This window comes from Sciurus vulgaris (genome assembly GCF_902686455.1).
Source record: "Sciurus vulgaris genome assembly, chromosome: 9".
Classification (NCBI taxonomy): Eukaryota; Metazoa; Chordata; class Mammalia; order Rodentia; family Sciuridae; genus Sciurus; species Sciurus vulgaris.
The window spans coordinates 88,224,133-88,247,212 of NC_136469.1; the positions used below are offsets into that span (position 1 = coordinate 88,224,133).

Here is a 23,080-nt window from a genome sequence, read left to right on the forward strand (position 1 = left end):
TTAACTAAACTTTAAATAAGGTAGAAAAATATGCATCTCTAAATTCTCCACGTGGATAGAGTCTACAACGTACAAAAATAGCCACCACCATGAGGATTTTATTGTGACTTCACAAGGCAGGTTTACATAAGGTGAAATATTAGTGATGAACCAATATTTATCTCAAACATTTGGAAACCCTGATGTGTCAAGTGGTGAAATGAACATAAAGTTTTCCTTTTGTTGATGCTTAACAGAGGGTCGCCATGTTTGCTGTGTCTTTTATTTCTCAGCTAACACATGCTCCCTCTCATTGAGATTCTAACAGAAGCTTTAGCCTTCAAGTCTGGTTCCATGTGTGTTTAAAAATACACAAGCTCAGTGAACAACAGATCTACTCTGATAATAACATATCTTCTATAAACCTTAACAATGGAACAAACAACCCTCTTCCATAGCTGCTGCTTTCTAAGTTGCCTAGACATTTTGATAATATGGCAATATACAGAAATAAAAAAAATTTCAGGGAGAGCAAAACACATTTGGTAGCTTTTATATCCCATACATTCCTATACTGTTAAAGGAAGCAGAAAAGCATCTTTGATTGCTATACGTGCTACTTTGATGGCTGAACATGCTACTTTGTTTCACTGAAATATTTGGAGAGATACTGGCTAAGATAAAGATGGGGTTAAAAATTGTTTTTTCTACATTTTTCACCCAAAGGTTTAATGATTGAAAAGATGTTTTCCTAGAGAAAGCTAAACACTCACCTAACTCACCAAAGATGAGAACAAAGGGCAGAGATCAGAGGAAGCTCTATATAAGGTATTATTTATAGAACTCTTACCAACCCCAGAGAAGGGGGAAGCACACATCAGGAGAAATGGAGTGAAAGTAGATCAAGAGATCAACCACAATGTCAAATAATATTTAGAATTTAATCAAGTTCAACACAAATATGATTCAGAAGTATTTTGTCATATACTCAAAGACCTGCCCTCCATGTTCCCATCATGAAGCCCCAAAGAGCCAGGCAATTCCTGTGTCAATGGTAACCTCATCATAATCTCACTCAATTCTAAGACCCCTGCTTTTTCCCCTTGTATCTCATGCCCCCAAAAAAGGTAAGCAGTAGAGATTTTTAAATGTTTGCCCCAAGATTTAAAAGGTCACACCACCAACAATGAGGTTCTAAAACTTCAGAATAAGACCTAGTTTATTTCTATAAGAGTGGTTGACTCACACTCCAGAAAAGAATGAATGAGTCCTAATATTCTTATGTGGGTGTGGGTGTGCATGTGCCTATGTGCACACATGTGATTGAATTAACACTTCTTCATTTGGTTGGAATTAGAGCCAGAGAAAAAGAAGGAGTTAGGAGAGGAAAAAAATGACAGTTTTATATTACACATTTAAAGAATTCTATGGGTGTAACCAAAACAATAAGAGGTAAGTAGAAGCCAGGCAGGTGGCACATGCCAGTAATCCCAGTGACTCAGGAGGCTGAGGCAGGAAGATCATGAGTCAAAGCCAGCCTCAGCAAGAGCATGGCGCTAAGCAACTTAGTGAGACCTTGTTTCTAAGTAAAATATAAAATACGTGGCTCAGTGGTTGAGTGCCCCTGAGTTCAATCCCTGTTACCCAAGAAAAAAGAAAAGAAATAATAAGATAACCAGGGTTATTTAAAGAATTATTTTATGTAATATAATACATTGATTAATTTTAGGTATAACACTTTTTCCAGTTTGTTCACGGATTCTTTAACCATGTTTGGTGGTGATGGTTATATGAACTGTATTTACTTCTGTGGCTATAATTTATTGCCCCAGTTAAGACTCCAGAAGATGGATTTCATGGTATATGAAATCAAGTCAATGTTACATAGAGTTATGTCATCTATAGAGAGTATAGTGACTCCCTCATTTTCTATTCCTAAACGTATTCTTACTGAGAGGTAGAATCTTTGGTCACAGACGTCAAGCCCAAGATGAATGACAAGAATCAGCTAGAAATTTTTTAAAATTAAATATCTTGTATGTCCTTCATTTCCCTAATATCCTTACTAAATGAGTTTCCCCCTTCTATTAATTTCCATCGAACTATATTGCTAAACCTATTCCTTAAAAGAAAACTGTGTATCACTTATGCACAGTATTTGACCGTGGTTCTTTTCTGCCATCATCCTTGCTGTGGTATGTATGAATGTTTACATCCCCTGAAATTCATACGTTGAAACCTTACCCCCAAGGTGATAGTATTAAGAGGTAAGCCTTTAGAAGTGATTTAATCAGAAGGGTAGAGTCCTTGTGTTTGGGATTAGTGCCCTTAGAGAGAGGGTTCCAAGTAGATAGATAGCCTCTTCTACTATGTGAAGATACAGCTAAAAAGCACCATACATGAGAAAGCAGATGCCCATTAGACAACATTGCTGCTGTGACCTTGGTCTTGGACTTCCCAGCTTTCAGAACTGTGAGAAATACATTTCTGTTGTATATAAGCCACCGAATCTATGATATTCTATTACTGCAGCCCAGATAGGCTAAGCTAATCCTCCACTGCCCAAGCAAAATCAATTTAATAAAATTTTTGTTAAAAAAGAAAAAGAAGTAAAATCACTGAATTCCTTTGTGGCCTGTCTCTTATGCATTCCTCTCCATAGTTAACACCATAGGCAACCTGACTAGACTTCAAATATGAATTTAAACAATTTTTAAAACTACATTTAGAAATCATAAATCCCAACTAGGTTGGACTTATGAAATAGCATTACTCATCTTCCTGGAATGTACTAGCCCTTTAGGTCAAGATTTAACCATAAAGGAATGGCAACATAAAGACTCAAAACTAGCCATGGCTTAAAATCTGCATTCCTAAGGGATAAGTATTATCTCATCTCAGTTCAGTAACTACTTCACCTTGTCTTCAGTAAATATTGAGAGTTGTGATGATGTCATATTATAGCACAGCTAACAGCGTAAGGGAACTCTAGGATAAAGTCTATGAAATTCCTTCAGAATGTACTACCCCAATTGTTCAAGGAAGGATTATACTTTCAACATATTCATTTAAGCATAAAAGAATGGTATGCCCATATAAATAGAATGTTTGCAGATAGTTTCATTCTGGATATGCACATACTACGTCTATCACCTCACATATCAAGGACAAACTGAAAAAAAAAAAAAGAAACTGAACACTACTCAATTCAAATCAGAAGCCATTAAAGAAAAGGCTAAGGCAAAAGGCCAAAGTTCAGCCTGAGTGCCGATGAATCTGTAAAGGTGCTTTACAACCATGCAATTATGTTTTTTAAAAAAACAGACGTTTTTATTGTAGAGTGTACTAAAAGCCACTATGTACCCTTCATAATGACTATGAGTAACCATACATTTGGAATAAGTTTCTGACTTTTCCTCTTGTTTCAGTACTTGACATGTTACAGGAAAATTAATTTCAAAAGTTGGCTTTTTAAATGCTTGCAATTACAAAACTGATGTACCCTTGGAGGGGGAGTTTATTAGGTGAAGTTTATTTATTCCAAGGTCTTAGAAGAATAATGATAAAGTACTTTGCAGTTTAACACACTTTGAGTGACTGCCAACCAAACAGCATTTCGGTGGTTTGTTGAAGAAACAGAAGGCCCACTGGGAATCACTGGATTTTGCAACTTTCCAATCATATGATTAAATGTAATTAAGAAAAGACAAGACCTCTAACTTAAAAACCTTCCAATCTTACAGTGGAAAATAGATATGACCTTTGCATTAGAATATAATCCAACTACACAAAACTATTGAAATAATATTAAATTTCTTGCTAATCAATAAGTGCCTCATTGCACGTAAGTCAATACTAGTACGTACCTGGGATAAATGATGTTTTTAAAGTGAATTCTTAAGGTTCTAGATGGACTATGAAAGTTACTGCATATAATTATCTAGATGTAACTACATATAATTACATAGATGATTAGAATTCTCAAGCCTTTGTCTTACAGAAAAAAGTCAAATGGTCTCAAATGGAATTTCCCAGAGTAATTCAGTAAGGAAAGGGAGAGAAAGTGTAGATTGGAAAGAAAGCGATCTGCCTCAAAACCCACAGGGTAGTGTACCTTCTGATGTGTCATGGCCATGACCTTAAATTAGTTTCCCCCGAGGTCAGTCAGGTCAATCTGCCCAGTAGAAACACAAATAGGTGTTCATTTGTGCTGTCCCACTGGACATGAAACATCAATATCCTTTTCCTTTGTTGGCTCCTGTTTTTTGAAACTGTGATGGCTTTCCTTTTTATCCAGGTTTGGCAGCACAGTTTGAGTTAGAATGGGTGAGTGATCTTTAACATATATTCACTTAACAGTATGACATCCAGCACTGTCCATCTGAAAATTTACTGAAGCAAAACCAAAAACCAATAATCACTTTGGCAGATTCCTAACTCAAAGAAATAAACAATTTAGAAGAGGAAAAAAAAAAAAAAGTTCCTTCCTCCTGCTGTTGGGCCATCACCAAATCTTGGTCACAAATTATTCTTCTTACCCACTTGATTCATGAAGCCACTAGCTGATGTTCTTAACAAGGAGCAAGACTTCTACACCACTACCAAAGGATTCAATTTTATTTTTATTTTTTTAAAATATTTTTTGCCAATGGATTTTTTTAATCTTATTTATTTATATGTGGTGCTGAGTATAGAACCCGGGGCCTTACACATGCCAGGTAAGCCTCTACAACTCCAGTCCCATGATTCAATTTTAATTACTGCTATCTTACTGAATGTCATTTATCAAATGAACAAATATTCAGAAGTACCCTCTAAAAAGAGCAATATCCCTTGCCATTCCATTGATCAGATACATTTCTGGGGTCTGATAAGTCTATCCTTTATGCAGTATTCGACTTCTGCTGTTTTGGAGGAGCCACTAGAAATTCAAAGTTCTAACTTATAGAAAAAAGAAGAACAAAGTACGTGAAAAGAAGGGTGGTAGATAGAACTGACTGTTACCTTAAACTCCACATAAGTAAAAACTTCTCTTGTTCATAATTCTATATGACTACTGCACTTTCTAAGACTTAAATAGAGCATCTCCCCTATTACTGAAAACAATCTCCTTATTTTTGAGGCACAGGGCCAACCTGAAATTCCTATAGTAGGCCCGAAACCACAGTAATGCTGAAGTTCCATGTAGAATATTCTTAGTCAAATAAAATCATTACCAACTGAAAAGTACAGAACCTTAAAAGGGAAAGCAGGGGGGGAAACACATTCTGTGGAGTGTTAACTCAGTAGAAACTACATTAAGCTGGAAAAGCACAGAGGGTTAGCTCTCCTTGGAATAAAACAGTCTACCAGCAGTGAATGTGGCCCAGATAGCATTCATGAAGCCTGAAACTCAAACCCCAGGACTCTCCCCACAAAAATGTCTATCAACTGGGGTTTTTGCAGGAAAGCAAAGAATTCTCAAACTTAAAATTAGAAAAAATTCATGCCACATCTTCATATATAAAATGAATCCCTTCTAGGTAATAACTTTTTATTAGTTTGGTAGGTTTGAGAACTTTTAATAGGGTAAAAAAATTATGTCTGGGAACTGGACATCACAAATAGAAGTCAAATTACCGCAAAAACATTCTGAAGCAGAGCATGTCAAAAAAAGTAAAGACTGCTTAAAATGTGAACATCTCTGGAAGTATAACCACCTCCGAACCTTCACAGAATTCAAATGGAGCAGCAAACTAAGAATCAAGGTTCTATTTCTTTTTTCATTTATTCTATTAACCCATATTTCTTGAGCATAACTGTATGCTAGGTAGTTTTAGGCACTAGAAATAGAGTGATAAACAAAGCAACTGCCCTCATAGAGCATTAATTCTATTGGGAAAGGACAATAAGAAGCTATATAATATGCCAAATGGTGATAAGTGGCAAAAACTAAAATAAGGAATAGTAAGTGATAGGAAGTGTTGAGGGGAAGTTTCAATTATAAATAGGGCAGCCCCTGAGAAGATAATATTTGGCTTATCGGCCCTTCTCCCAGGCGCCAGGGATTTGAACCCGGGTCCGTGCACACACTGGGCGAGCACTCTACAGGATGAGCTATTCACCCTCTAGAAGATAATATTTGAAAGAGCCCTGCAGGTAACTGTGGTGGTACATGGCAAGAAGAGGGGACAACAAGGGCAAAGTCCTTGACAGAGTAGAGCCTGACTGGCCAGTGAGGATCAAGCAAACCAAACAAGGAGAAAGGAAATAAAAGGTCAAAGAGATCATGGAGGACAGCTCATGAGGGAAGGAAGTAAAGGCTGGTGCAGGGAGACCAACTGGATGGAGGCACTCACAGTAATCTAGGTGAAAAATGGTAGCCTGAGCCGGGGCCTGGCAGTGCTGAAGGTGAAATGTGGTGAGACATCTGAATATCTGAGTGCCTTTGAGGGAGAAACAGAATTTGCCAGTTGATCAGATAGCAGGTACAGAGAAAGACAGGAGTCAAGAAAGACCAACATGCTGGCTGACACAGTTCAAAGAGGGAACTATTTATTGACATGGGCAAATCTACAGGAGTGGCAGATTGAGACTCCCAATGAGTCCAATTACTGAATTCCAATTAAATAAGGAAAGAAGTCTAGCTTAGAGATATAAATGCAGATGTCATCAGCACATTGATGAAGTAGTTTGAAACTTTAAACATAGGTCCTCTTCTGAGCTTTATCAGTGATGTGCTAGGTACCTTGGGTTGTCATTCCACAGCTTTCCATCATTCAGACAGAAATTGCAACAGAACTCCAACTTTGGCCAATTAATATGCCTAAGAAACCATTATAAGCAAATGGTTATTTCTAAGGCAATCAGTTATGAACTAATCACATAATCAACAAATATTTATCAAGCACCTAGCATGAACCAAGTACAGCAGGGCACTGGGAATACCATAATGAACAGACAGACATCATGGTCCCCAACTCTAGTGTTATGAAGGAAAACAGATGAAAATAATAATAATACAAATACACAAATTAATAACAAATTAATTAATAGTAATTGTGGCAAGTACTGTATATGAGAAGTTATAAAGTATGGCTATTTGTGAGTGTGAGCACTTTTTATATAGACAGCTTCTCCCTGACACACAGTATACTCCCAGTGCCCTTCCTACCCAGCAGTACAGTCTCTCAGAAATTGATTATGTTACCAAAATGTCACATATGCTCAGAAAAAGTCTTTAAGAATGATAGTAAAGAATTCAAGATCAAGGGCTGGGGATATAGCTCAGTTGGTAAAGTGCTTGCCTGTCAAGCACAAGGCCCTGGGTTCAATCCCCAGCACCACAAAAAGAAAAAGAATTCAAGATCATTTTAATCTGTAAGATCTTAAAAGCAAATATTATACCCATTGCATTGAACACTGAGTTACCTATACAATGAACTGTAATCTCTCCACCCTTCTGGGACCAGGGATCATGTGAAATAAAGCATAGTCTACGTTTGACTGAAATAGAAAACAGAAAACAACCCCTGCACTCTATGATAACTACAAAACTTCAAGATGAAAATAAGAATCAAAGCAACCACAGCTTTATACAACAGTGTACACACACAAAATTTAACAGCAATAAAGTATGCATGATGTTAGAGAGGCTATGACCCAATATGAGGCTCATTTGATAGAATGAAAAACACCAACTCAGGGAGACCACGTGCATGACACATTCGAAATTTAACAGTGAGAGAACAGCAAAACCACGACTAGACAGAAACCTACCAACACTTAATCGAGGTTGCACTAATAAAAGTTTCCCTTCATATTTTCCAACAGAAAGAAGGAAAAGAAAGAATAAAATGGAGACAACAGTAAAAGTTTTTGCCCTGAAGGCTTCTTTTGGAAGACATTTTAAGTACTAAAAGTATACAAGTTTAATATACAAGTTATTGGTTCTGAAAGAGGGAATAAGAGACAACTGCTGTCATAAGAGGTCCCGGAGGGCAAAGATCTTTGAGAGACAGCATTAGAGTGAGGTAGATATATGCTACCAAAGCATTGTAACTAAAAGAGGAAAATTAATTCACTATTAAACAAAAGAGTTTTAACGAGCATACCCCTTCTGGGTGTCAATTAAAAAGAGAATTACCCATCGAGTGGAAATAAAATATTTGAAAATCAGATTCCTTGCTACTGTGAGGGTAAGAAATAACTTAACACCCTTTTTCTTTGCTGACCATGGTTTAAATTAAGACAAGAAAATCTCCATGGGTTCTACCAAATTTTTAAAAGCAGGTATGTCTATAAGGCCACACTACCTCAAAATTCTTGGTGAATAATAAAAGCCTCTCAATTATTATCAAATGAATCAATTTATAAAACTTTTCCAGCATTAAAAATACCAAATGGCTGAGGACATTCAGCAATACTTAAAATTGTGGAAATAAGAATAAATCCAATACAAGCAACAATAGGTGTTGGAGAGGATGCGGGGAAACAGGTACACTCATACATTGCTGGTGGGACTGTAAATTAGTGCAGCCACTCTGGAAAGCAGTGTGGAGATTCCTTAGAAAACTTGGACTGGACCTACCATTTGACCCAGCTATCCCACTCCTCAGCCTATACCCAAAGGACTTAAAATCAGCATAGTACAGAGATAACAGCCACATCAATGTTCATAGCTGCTCAATTCACAATAGTCAGACTATGGAATCAACCTAGATGCCCTTCAATTGATGAATGGATAAAGAAACTGTGGTATATGTATACAATGGAATATTACTCAGCTATAAAGAATAATAAAATTATGGCATTTGCAGGCAAATGGATGAAATTGGAGAATATCACGTTAAGTGAGATAAGCCAATCTCAAAAATCCAAAAGAGGAATGATCTCACTGATAAGCGGATGATGACACGTAATGGGGGGTGGGAGGGGGGCAAGAATGGAGGAAGGAGGGACTGTATAGAGGGAAAAGAGAGGTGGGAGGGGTGGGGGGGAAGGAAAAAATAACGGAACGAATCAAACATCATTACTCTATGTAAACGAATGAATATGCAAATGGTATGCTGTTACTCCATGTACAAACAGAAACAACATGTATCCCATTTGTTTACAATAAAAATAAATTTTAAAAAAAGAATAAATCCATAAATCTGTAAGGCATAAGTCTGAATACCTAACCATCAAAAATCTAATCAACTTGACAAAGACTTAATTATATATGGCATAACATAGGAAACTTTCAAGAAACACCTCAGAAAATAGAAGTTCTTCTTTTAACTCCTAAAAGAGTCCTCATATAGAAAAAAGAGGACTATTGAGCTTGTTCTTTGTAGTTCATCTGCTCTAACTGATCATAAATGATGAAAATAATAACTTTTTTCTGACTCTGTAATAGCATATCTAGAACAGAAGAGTAGACATCGGCCCCCTTTCCATCAATTACCACAGGAGACCTTCACCTTCTTTAGCTTTATTTCTCTTAAACTAAAAACTGGGAAACTGACTGGTATTCCTCAGATTGTAACACAGTATACTGAACTCGCTTCAAACTTTTCAATAAAGGACAGAGATCAACATATGTGTTTCTTCTGCTCACTACGGTACTCCCAGGACGTAAAATAGTGCTCAGGTATATACTACTCACTCAAAAAGCTCTGGTTGAATTGAACTGATATGAATTAAATTGTAGTCTACAAAAGACATGTCTTAACATTATTTTGTTTAGGAAAGTAAAATCATTAGTATCTCTAGGTTACAATGACAGAGAGACCAATTACTGTATTATATCAAAGTCTTTATGTCACGTAAGTGTTACATGTCACAAAAGAAGATTTACTCTGAAATATGTAACTAAATCTTTATGTAAAAAAAATTCATGGGGGCTAGAAATATAGCTCAGTGGCAGAGTGCTTGCCTAGCATGTGTGAGGCACTGGGTTTGGTTCTCAGCACCACATATTAATAAATGCATAAAATAAAGGTCCATCAACATCTAAGAAACTTTTTTAGAAAAGGAAAACTCAGATATCATGAAGATCATGAAACATCATCTACCTGTGTAGTGCTTAATAATTTACAAAGCATTTCCATATCCATATATATTCATAAATATCTATAAACATATAAATTATATATAATATTTGTTACATATTTTATATAGCATAAATACATATCATACATAACAGGCATGTTTTTTTAGATATTTTGTTATTGTTCTTTTTTAGACATACATGACAGTAGAGTGTATTTTGACATATTATACATACATGGAGTATAACTCATTCTAATTAGGATCCCATTCTTATTGTTGTACATGATGTGGTCATGTATTCATATATGAACATAGGAAAGTTATGTCTGATTCATTCTACTGTCTTTCCTATTCTCATCCTTCTCCCTTCCCTTCATTGCCCTTTGTCTAATCCAATGAACTGCATCTATTCTTTATTGATAATGAAACCAGAGTTCTTTTTTTTCTTTGGTACTATGGCTAATACCAGGGCCAGTCTATCACTGAGTTACATCTGTACTTCTTTTTATTTTTTATTTTGAGATAAGGTCTTATTAAGCTGGCCTCAAACTTGTGATTCTCTTACCTCAGCCTCCTGAGTCACTGGGATTATGTGCATAAGCCATTGCATCAGGCATGAAATCAAAGTTCTAAGAAACTGAATGCCATGCAGATAACAGGAAACAGAGCATAAAAGTAAACTGAGGTCTCTAAATTCCAAATTGAGGTGAATCTTCTACTTGCTTTTAACTGGGTGTTTAGAAGATGACAGATTTTTACTTTGAAATCATATTCTGTCTACAACTATCATTGTCTTCACAACAGTCCTCCTATCAGGGAGTGAGAATAAAACATGGTCTCACAATAACTTGGAGATATTTGCACATTCCTTGGCTGTCATCTTTGGGTACCTGAGTTTATTATGTCTTTAAAACACTTTTACTAATAAATAGTATATAAATTGAGACTGACTTTTCATTCCTTTATAAAAGACAAACTTATAACAGCACAGATCAAAGATACTATGATCCAAGAGTAAAATGAAGGGTTTCCTGCATCCATGTCAATGTAGAAGAGAAGAAGAAATAGGGTCATTTACTCCTTGAGGCAGCAATACCACCCTCATCACCCATTCAGGGTGTGGAGGTGAGAGGAAGGCACCCACAGGCTCACCTATCTTGCCCTGTCCTTGTTTCCCCAAGTCAGTAGAGGATATGATCAGCTATGCCTCACCTGGCTGTCTCCTTCCACTCCATCTCCTGCCCATCCACGGCCAGCAGCTCATCCAGTTCGGTGAAGAGCTGGGGAGGCGCTGGGCTGTCATCCTCCTCTCCCAAGATGAATCGGATGCGTTCTGCGGCAGGAGAGACTGCAGAAGTGAAAATACTGTGGTTAAACACTGGCTGGACAACCCGGAGGAAAGTGTAGCTCCGAGATCTTCCTCTCTCCCCAGGGTTATTGGGCTTCCCTTCCACATTTTCAGTAGACATCTTTCTTGCTGAGTCTCCCTTATCCCCAACCTAAAGCCAAAAAGCAATCAAAGTTGGTCTCTCTTCCTTTGGTCCAAAATGTATCTCTGTTCTCCAGGACAGTACTCCAGGTCTCTGTGGTTTGTGACCAAGGACCTTGAGCCCTCAGATGTGCTGAGGCCCAAACACACCACTTCCCCTTCTTCCTCACTGATGACCCATCCAAAATTATAAGATAGAAATCATCTTGAACCAATCACTTTTTCCTACAGCAGTGGGAGGGGCAACAGAGCACCCCAATCCTGAGTTTTCCTCAAGCCCCCACCTCCCACCCACCCTCCTTCTGTCCAATGTCTGGGCCCAGGCCCTCCCAGGCTCCTCCCTGACAGTAACTGGCTAACTGCAAAGTTGATGAAGGAATATTTAACAAGATGGGGTCTCTCTTTTACATAATGGCAGTACCCAAAAATATTTAGTCACACTTCAATACACTTGAAAAACAAGTCCAAGTAAAATATTGTACACCTGAAGGGGAAAAAAGTTTTCCAACACACTTAAGCAGATAATTGAATGCCCTACTAGCTCCTTTTGACCCCATCTCCTGGAAATCATGTAATAAAAATTTAACTAGAATTTCCCCCAGGTTGTAGGTTATTTTCTCTTTTTAAAAAAAGTGAAAGAGAGAGAGAGATGAAAGCATTTGGAAATTGATGGTCACATTAAAAAACTAAGGCCCACGGACACTTTTATAATCCCTGGGTAAAATCCACTGGCATATACATATGGATGAAATTAATGTATATCACACACACACATGAATATATACAAAAATCGATAGCAATAGATGTATACAGACTACCTAATAAAACATGAAAATTCCCACCATCTGAAAACTACATTAATACAGGACAAAATAAAAGTCCCTAGGTCAAAATTTATTTACTGCAAATAAACCCATGAGAAATATTCAACCTAATTAGTAATCAAAACTAATTATTAAAGTATATGTTTCACCTACTAAAACACAACAATGGAAAAGAAAGATAATGCCCAATATTTAGAAATTGCGCAATAGTATATCCCATTAATGGCTGTTAGTAGGAACCTAAATGGGAACATTTCTCTAAAGGGAAATTTGAAAGGATGTGGAAATGTTTTACAAGTATATCCTGGTGGCTAGTGTTGTGGCTCCGTGGTAGAGCACTTGCCTAGCATGTGTGAGACACTGGGTTCAGTCTTCAGTACCACATAAAATAAACAAATAAAATAGAGGTATTGTGTCCATTTACAACTAAAAAATTTTTAAAAGGTTAATCCTATAAGCCAGAAATTATTCCACTAAAAATACATTCATTTCAAATAAATGATAACTGTTTCAAAGATTTTGCTACAGAGGTGATCGTTGCAGTATTGTTCATAATTGAGAAAAAAATAAATAAAGGAGGATTGGTTCATTAAAGTAAGGTACAAATATATAGCAAAATACCATGCAGTCATAAAACATGAATTCAAGATTGCAGTGTTTTTACATATATACCATATAAAATCAAATGAAAAAAAAATGTAGGCATAAAGTGATCTTATTCTAATATAGAAAAAATGTACAATACATAACCATAAATCAAAGTCCAAAATTGAGGCAGCCCTCACTTTGCTTAGTTAACATATGTATATTTCAGGTAACACAGTTTAGTTAAATAACTCCAATCCTTTAACAACACAGTTCAAATTTCTGTTAACGTAGGATATTATGTAATTGCATAAAGCACAAACTTTGCTGCTAGCTCTTCATCCCATAAATCACTATATAACTAACGTGCACTGAACAGTGGCCAATCATGGCTCTTCTTTCAGTCCGTCAGTGACTGGCCACTCAAAGCTCCTTAGTTCACACAGACAGCAAGAGTGTTGCCTTCTTGCCTCTCCATGGTAAATCCATATGATATGGATCATCAAAAGAAAAAACTGGCCAACAAGGAAACTGATGGTGTCAGAAGTAAAATCTGAATAGAGCTGCAGAAGACATCGTGGTCCATGGAATGTTGAGATGCTGCCAGCAGCTATTTAAGAGACTCTGAATGTAAGGAACGTCCTGAAGGCAAACTTATCAACATCTATAAGGAGAAAGGCCATGAGGAAAAAGATGACAATGTCTTATAGGAAGCGATGCTGGAAAAAAACTTCACACTAGAGAAACTCAAGGAGATCCCTGCTTGACACAGAAAGCATAAAGAATAAAATGATGTAAGTGACCTAAACTTAAGAGAACGTGCCAATTTGTATAGGCATTGAAAGGAAAAAATCTGTTTGCTCCATTTCATAAGTTGGACAATAGGGAGAGGGCAAGCACTATTCAAGCTACCCCCATAAGATGTGAAAAAGAAATGACCATTTTAATCTCCATGTTTCTAACGTATTAAATGACTGCGTACTAAATAAATACCAGTTTTAACATTATGTTTTCCATTTCCCTGTAACTTTATAGCCAACATCAAGAGAGATTTTAATGTTTTGAAAATTTTATAAAGTCCATGGATTATTAGAATCGCCCTGTACTGATTTTGGCTTGCATGGTCATTTTTATAGTCTTACACTACAGCATAAAGCAATGACTGCCTTTATGCATAGGCATTTTTTTTTATTTTATTTATTTAGATGCAGTGATGAGGATCGAATCCAGGGCCTCACGCATGCCAGGCAAGCCCTCTACCACTGAGCCACAACTCCAGCCCCAAAGGCATATTTAAATATACAAGTATACTTAAACTAAACAATTATATTTTAATATTATATAGATTATTTCTAGGACTTCTGTTTTCTACAAATTCTAAAGTTTTTATATCCATCCATGTATTCATTCAGCAATGTTTATTGAGCACAGTCTATGCTCTAAATAGACTCTGCTTCATGTTCTGAAGATAAAGGATAAAACACAACAAAATTATCCCTGATACTATCACACAAGTAGGGAAAATAAACACTAAGCAATTAATTTGTTAAATGAATCAATAAATTAGTATACAAACCAAGAAAAAATATTTTCTAACTGTAAGTGTCTTCAGAACATTAAGGTAATTGAATACATATTGGTTTGGGCACAATTAGTGTGTTTTATTTCTCTAACTCATTGGCTTTGAAAATTTCTAAATATCTCTGGGAGAAAAAAAAATCTAAAAAGTTCCAGGACTTTTGTGTGAAAACATCTGCAATGCCTTTCTAATCAAGAAATTGGAATAAGTATTTTAGGTGATCAAGGAAGGCATGAAAATGAAGAAATGACTCGCAGAATTTGGAATCTGAACAATACTCCTAAGAAGCAGACGTTCACATGCTCCATTTAGTTGCTCCATTTCTTTATATTGGTTCTGGAACTGATAATCCCACAAATTTGATTACCTTTTCATTGAGCATTTAACATCAAAGATCCCTGAAGGAGAAGGAGCTTCCAGAAGGGAGAAGTCCAGGGTTAAACAACCAACTTTTTATACATTCCTAATATGTGATGTAGGTCTGTCCCAACCTTTAACAGGGAATAAATGTTTTTCCAGGTTAAACAACAGAATCTTCTGCACCAACAGCATACATCCCTGCTAGGCCTGCTCCACGGCACCCCGCTCTCTGGACAGACATCCTCAATTTAAAAAAACACCAATCATTCTCACTGACAGCAACTCAAGGTGGCTTCAGCAAAATGGAATGGAAAAAGAATGTGACATCACCCCCAGGTCTTAACTCTAGGTGCCAGTCCTAATGCTTCTTATATGTTATCTTATCTCCTGAGCAAGGAGTACAATAATCCTTTGGGGAGTAAAATTCCAAAATCATGTGTCATAAACTAACTTGCAACTCTAATAAATTTCCTCAGTTGCTCCCCTAAGATTTCTCAGGAATTAAAAGAGGCCACAGCAATTGTATTGCAAATAATGACCTAAAGAGGGGCATTCCCTGTAGCCAGCAAATACCCTTCCCAAAGATTGCTAACGTCACTCAACACAAAGATACGCAGAGAATGATGAATCATTAATTATGTCAGGAATTCACTGTTTCCCATAACCTTTGATCATGTAGGGAAATGAACTAAATACAAGAGACAGCATTGCAGAAAGAAGGGTATAGACTCGGCAGCCAGACTGCCTGGGTTTGAATCTTAACTGTTATTTATTAGCTGTGTGACTGGAGACATGCTAATTTACCTCTCTATGCTTTAAATTTCCCATCTTTAAAAGGGGATTATCATAGGAGCTACAATCTAAGTTTAAAACAGAAAATTCTCACAAATATTGGCCTTGAGAATCACTGCATGTTGAAAATGTGTAAGGCTGGAAAGAAAAATGCCAGAAGTGATGCCTGATTTTCCTTTAGTGAATTAAGTGGCTTCAATGATGAGAACACACAGGTGTGCCCAACATTCCTGGAAACAGACAACAGAGAACTAAGTGGAAATAACAAACCCCTTTAGCCTCAGTTAATACTTGGGTGGGGAGTATGTCAGAAAGTCAACTTGCACTGAATAGGAACACACTGAGTCTAAGCAATAACTAAGCTAACTTCATTGTAAAAGAGAACCTGAAGAAAAAAAGAGAAAGGTTCCCAGGGAGGGAAGACTTGCCATATTAATCCAATCACTTTTTTTGTCAGCAAATCCAGTAGATCAAAGTGAAGTCCAAGACTCTATTCTACCTTGATTTTCTTTGTAATTCTGTGCTCTGATCAGAACATGTTTTGGTTTTTTGAATAGCTGTGGAAACTCCTACATCACCGTGGTTATCTCTAACTGGGTCCACTTGAAGGATGATAAAGTATCTTGTCAGGATTAGTGGGAGACCCAGTACTCCTAAACTCCACTGGCACAAGAAGGCAAACAGGAGAGCTGTCCCCACTCACTCCTGCCACCAGCATCTACATCACCACATCCACTCCCTCCAAGCCTGGACTTGGCCTCAGAGTTCATCTGGATGGCCACTAACCATCAGTCAGAGGTGGCTCAGAAGAGACCTCACTCCCATCCCCAGGTGCAGAACAGTCCACGCATTTTCCCAGTCCCTATCTGTGTGTCCAACCTTGTTTCCCAGGCAGAACTGGCTTGTGACTCACAGAAGAGCACACCTGCTCACTTTCTGACTTTGTTTCACTTTTCCTATTTAGAATATGAACATACCCTTTTCCTTCCTCTTCTAACTCCATTTCCCAGTTAAGAATCGTGTCTTTTCCAGTATCCCATACCAACCACGCCCAGCAGCCAGGGGCTCTCCCTTACAACCATAATATATAACACTTTGTGTCTGAATAACTTCTATAGGAACAAAGACACAGCCTCTTCAGTCTTACTCAACATTCTGCAGGTAACTTTTCTCTCCAGCTAGACACCAAACTGGAAGGCAGGCTGTGTTTTATATGCCCTTTCCCAACACCAACACAGAACCACCACATAACTTTAAATGCTGAATTAAGAAATTAGATGTGGCTGCATAAACCCTGGGTAGTTTCAAGCATATAAAAACGATTTGCAAAATGAATCTCACATTAGGAACTGTGAAACGGAAAACATCAAAGTTTGGAAACTGTCCTTAATCTATCCTTCCTGTAATCCTTCTTCACATTAGCTGTCATGTGACCAAAATATAGTGGACACTGAATGTGGAGCCTCAAACAAAAGAATAAACACCTTGGGCAAATGCTTTCCTCTGCTAGACAAGGAAACATCCCATCCTGAGGGATGACAACACTTAATCTTATGACAGTTAATATCCACCTGCTTTGTGTTTTATTCATTGCTATACTCTGTCACACCTTTTCTAAGCCAATAATCCAGTTAAACCCTCACTTAACCTATTATTGGTGCTTACCTCGGGTATGGTAAAGTTAGACAGATGGCTGGAAAAATAAGTAGGAGAATGAATGAATGAACAATACATATTTTGCTCTGGTTCCTCAGAAGAGATCTTTCTTATTCTCTTTTCTCTGGCTCTTTTTAAGAACATTTTGGAAAATGACATGGTTTGACAAAATGGAAATTCTGAGGTCTAATAATGATACACTGCCATTTGGTAACACAATTAATGCAATCACAATCATCCCTTGGAGTCCACAGGGGATTGGTTTCGGGCCCTCCACCCATGAATACTAAAATCTGCAAGTTCTCAGTCCATTATGTAAAGTGGTGTAGTGTTGCATATATCCTACACACATCCTCCTGTGAACATTAAATCATCTCCAGATTCCTTACAATGTACATGCTAGGTAAATAGCTGTTACACTACCTTGGGGAACAATGACAAAGAAAAAAAAATCTGTCTATATAAGTACAGACACACCTATTATAGGCTGTCCAACATCTTCATAGTTGGTTAAATACTTGGTTGGGAAATTGATGGATCTATAAGGCTGACTTTTATTGACTTTAAGTGTATATAGTATACTACACTGTTTGTTGAAAGATCACAAAATATTTTTATGAGTTCCTGTCCTAGGGAATTTATGGATAGGAAGATAATACATAATAAGAAACATAGTACTAATAAAACAGTGATATGCAACAACTAACATTTCTGAATAACTACACTACAGAGGTCTTGTGAGAAACACTATAATTACATCATTTACTTTACACAACCCTATATTATAAACAGAGAAATAAGTTTTAAGAGGGTAAGGAACTTCCCTAAGGATCACAGAACTGGTAAATTATAAGGCCTCAAACCCACCTGTTTAATTTCCAAAGTGACTTTTTAGCTAACACACTCTCATTTAAAATGAATAAATAAATAAACTAATTATAAGAAAAACATGATCAGATTGCCATATGAACAGTACAAACAGTAAATGGATTAGATTTCAGAAGAGGCAGAAATCACACTGGCATATGAAAATTCCTAAACTAAATTAATTGAACATTTGGTTCATTATCCACCAAAAGGCAATTTGTGAATGTGCCCTTTCATTTTCAGTCTGGGAAGCATCCCACTGTGGTCGCCCTGCAGGCTACCAAAAAATATATTTTTTAATAGAAGTGATGGTCATAATAAACAATTTATATTGAGCGTGACAAGTCTACATATAAATTATTTTCAGTGGGTTAAATGAGGACTTCTGGATTTTTTATTTTCTCTTTAGCAAAGTCTACAATCTTATGAAGACTCAGCTCTCAAACAAAAGCATAAAAAAGAAGTATTTAAGTGACCAATATGCTATCATCAATTGGTTTATACAGTTATCATTTTAAGATTTCATTTCTGTCCTTTATCCTAAGACAAATTTTATAGGTAGACATCATGGTTTTTAAAATTTCTACAATTCATCTAATAATCAGACCACTGTAGTGGTCTTAAAAATACATTTAAATGTATATATTAAATCCTCAAACTTCATTTTCACATTGATAAGAAATGAGAAAAAACCAAATGAGTGAAGTTTCATAAACCTATAAATATTTAAAACACATCTGTTGTAACAGCTACCTGTTAGTCTTGCTCTCCCAGCACCCCGACTTCTTTGTCTGATAACTGTAGCCTATTTTCCTTTAGAGACCCTTCCTTATATTTGTGGGTTCATCGCTGGGCTGAATCCTCCTGCCGTGACCCAGTCCAGGCAATGATCACAACTTCTGACCAGAACAATTTGTTTTTGAGTGGGCACTTGACCCCTAATCTAAGCCAGTTGGTGTGAATAAGTGTCAGCCTTATACTGGAACTATTGGAAAATAAATCTTCACTTTACACTAAGAGACTAATATGGTAATGAAAACTGCAAAGTACAGATGGCCATCTTGCAACCGTAAAGGAGAAGGCTGCTTGAGAGTAAAGTAAACATGGCAGAACTCAGAACCAAGAAAGAAAGAGGTTCCTGTACCATCATTTAAACACCTAGATCTAGCCATGCCTGAAGACAATTACTTTTCAATCACATGTGACAATTTTCTTTTAAAAAAACTGAGCTGAAGTTTCTGCCACTTGAAACTAAAACAGTGCTACCACACACTTCTATGATTCTGTTTTAATAGATTAGAGTTAAATTCCATATATTAGGTGCAATATGAAATTAATTGCATTGAATAACCTTCTTTTATTAAAACAGAATACAAATTCTGGAGTGATCCATACAATCATCTAGATTTTTTTTTTCTATGCCCTAACCTACCTTTACCTCAACCAATCCAGAAAATTATCAATTTACATGCTGGCAGGCTCTAGACAGGTAAATTAGATGGTTACTTTTTCAGTTTCAAATTAGCCAAGAAACTGAAACAGCTAAATAGCATTCACTAAAGTGGATAATTTTAAATATACGTAGGAATCCATGTATTAATAAACTCCCACTCAAGAAAAGCTGTCAATTACCACAATTATCCTTAATATTCTATGACATTATATTCAACCATAGAGAAATCAATAGCATTAGGAGCCTAGACTTAAGAATCCTACCAAACTGTCTTACTCAGGAACAGAGTAAGTTCAATGAGTTCACTCAGGCTTTTTTAGGAAATATCTGTACCGTAGTCTTTTATTTTTAAAATGTAGATGGCATAATTTACCTAGGGCTTACCATTACTGAAATGTTGTCATGATTCAGATCTATCTATAAGATACACACTCTTTAGAACAAAATGGTGATAGCCCTTACATTCCCCAACTTACTGGCTTCCTCCTTCATAATTTGTGCCAACACAGTGAGTTAAAATACTAAAACTAGGACCTCCGTAGTGGTGTTGGTATCTTTTTAGCCATCAAATGAATCTGACCTGTGAAATTCCAGTGACCATGTTGGAAATCATTGATGTGCAGCTTTTTTGGTCTGCTAATTCTTTTATTAATTATTCCAATTATATTAATTATAAGTATCTGAGTTATTTGGATATTTTAAGAATTTCTGGAAAAAGAAGCAGAATTTAAATCAGTCATTGGATTCTAAGTAGACTCAATGGTGACTTACGCTCAGTAATTAAACTAATAATAAAACTACAATTTTTGGCATTTTTTTTCCTGAACTTTACCTTTCATGACATTTTTCCTATTTCACATAATCCAGGTTTGCACAATACTCAGCTATGAGAAAAAAAAATGGGGTGGTTCACACATAGGCATCCCTTGATCCCAAAAGGATGTCCCTGCTAATGCTATCTACAGAAAACCACCCAGAGAGGGTACTACTTAACAGACACCATCACAAGAGCCCAAGATGGCACTCGATACCCTGCAAGGATGCCAACTCCCAAAGTTCTCAGGGAGGCAATATTCAAGCTGCCAAAACAACACAGTGCTGAAAACAAAAGCAGGAACCAAGGAAGTCTTGATGTCAGATAACGGCCATTTAATAGGGTCAGCCCTGACCTCAGAGTATTGTCTGCCCCTTCTAGTTCTAAATTATGTCATTTGACACTTGCCACATGCCAGGGAATTCCCAGAAGAAAAGAAAGGTAGGACTCAAGAAACACAATGCATTACCCTGTGTACAGGTGTGATTACACGATTGGCGTGATTCTACACAGTACACAACCAGAGAAATGAAAAGTTGTACCCCATTTGTGTACAATGAATCAAAATGCATTCTGCTGTCATATATAACAAAATAGAACAAAAAATAAATAAATGAAGAGGAATTCTCATAATACCCCCATTCACCCACATATATCCACTAGGGTTTATTTGCCTTGGTGAAAATACAGGGGACACACTGCCTTATGTATCTGATAATCATTATTTCTGACTGCTTTTTTTTAGCTTTCTCTAATCTTTTGTTCAAATCAAATTACTTTCCCAAAGACCTAACTATATCCAGACTCTTCCTTTAATCCACCAATATATTCTCTTTTTGTTGTTTGTAGACATTCAACATATAATTGGGTATCCTGTACTTACATCCAAAGACTTATGACTTACATAATATATTCAGAAAAAAACACCAGAAGGATACATACTAAATGTTAATAATTATTATCTTGGATGGTAGAATTATTGATGATCCTTATTTCCTCATTTTGCTTCTGTGTAAGTTCTAAATTTTCTAAAATTAACATTCATTTCATATTTATAAGGGAAACAAACTAATTAAGGTTTTTTAATTGCTAAATTGAAAACAGTCATGTGAAATTAGTGCCAGACACTCCCCTGAAGTATTTGAAACTGCAGAATCTCAATTATCTTTCTCAATAAATGTCCTGCACAAACATAATCCCATAGCACTTGCCTCTACTGCTAGCTGCAGACGGGATAGACAGTTTTGAGCCATGAAACAGGACTGACCATGGTTCTGAAAGCTAATGGACTGAGAAGCCACAAAAGCCTAAAAGTAATTTCATGGGCACAGAACAATGGAGGCTTCATTCAGGTGCCAGGGAAAGGTAGGATGCTCCTTGTAAATATAACAAGAGCCAATCAGTAAAAAAAAAGAATGGCAAAGAATATGGACACCCAGCAACCTTCTCCTAAAAGACCTCAAAGTTCCTTCTGCATACACAGCCACCATTTCCATGTTCCTTTAATTTCTCTTTCCCTACTACACTTCTTTGCTCTGCCAGAGCTGTCCATGATAAGGCTTAGATGATGAATCACTCTGCTTAAGAGTGAACACATCAGCGTCTTTTCCAGGTTCAACTCAGACCAATTATCAACACAATTTATACCCTGAGGTTTCTAATGTCAGACTCAATTCTCATCAACTTTAGGAAATATTCAAGATTCCCAAAATAAACTACAGACTTGCTTGAGTGGGACTATTTTCTATACAAAGTAGCTCAATATATAGCTTCAATATTAGTGTCACAACTAACAGTGCTAATACTACCATTAGATGTCTTTTTGCATGTGCATGCAAAAGAAGACATCCTCCCCTTCCTTCAGACTCTCTCAAATGCATGAAAACATAAAGACACCAAGCCTTAAGAAATCTTTAGAAATTTATGCCCACATTGCCAAAAAATTCTACCCATCTTTCCTGGAGAGCAATATTGAGAAATGTGATTCAAAATAAGATCTCTTTAAAAGGAGAGAATGGGGAATGGAGTCATCAGGAAACACTATGAGGGACTGTTCTAGAAAGAAAAAAATATTTCCCAAAAATGCACTGCTCAAGATTTTGATAGAATTCTGAATGCAATATAGAAATGTCAATAAGACTCTACAATAAATTTTTCTTCTTGTCAGCCTAATTTGCATCTGTTCTGAGTCAAGGGTCCAAAATTAGTGGAATGATCCTCTACTTCTGTGAAGTTTAATTATATTCTCAGCAAAGAAAAAAATAAATAAATATAAATAAATATAAAATATAAAATATATATATATATATATATATATATATATATATATATATATATATATAAAAAACAGGTCCTCCCACACTTCCTACTTGACATCTATAGCTTGACTGTTCTCAGACAACATACTGCTTCATTTGCCCTATATGCTGTGGTTCAAAGGTTTGTCCCCTCCAAAACTCATGTTGATATTTAAATGCTATTGTTATGGTATTGGGAGGTGGGACCTTCAAGAGGTGTTTATGTTATGAGGGCTCTACCTCAAGAGTGGATTAGGGTTCTTACTGCAAGAGTGGGTTGACTTGTCTTGCCCTCTTTCATCCTCTTTTTGTCTCCTGCCATGTGATGCCTTCATCCATGTCATGATGTATCAAGAAAGCTAGCAGGAGTA

General features: G+C 36.6%; 1 protein-coding gene across 7 annotated transcripts in view; it reads right to left on the minus strand.

The window, feature by feature from the left end:
- SLC4A4 (solute carrier family 4 member 4) overlaps nt 1-23,080 on the minus strand; it is a 327,400-nt gene that overhangs the window by 187,284 nt on the left and 117,036 nt on the right. For all 7 annotated transcript variants that reach the window (XM_079152708.1, XM_079152712.1, XM_079152710.1 and 4 more), the window contains exon 4: nt 11,206-11,341. In XM_079152708.1, the coding sequence (XP_079008834.1) occupies nt 11,206-11,341 (136 nt within the window). The remainder of the gene's footprint in view (nt 1-11,205; nt 11,342-23,080) is intronic.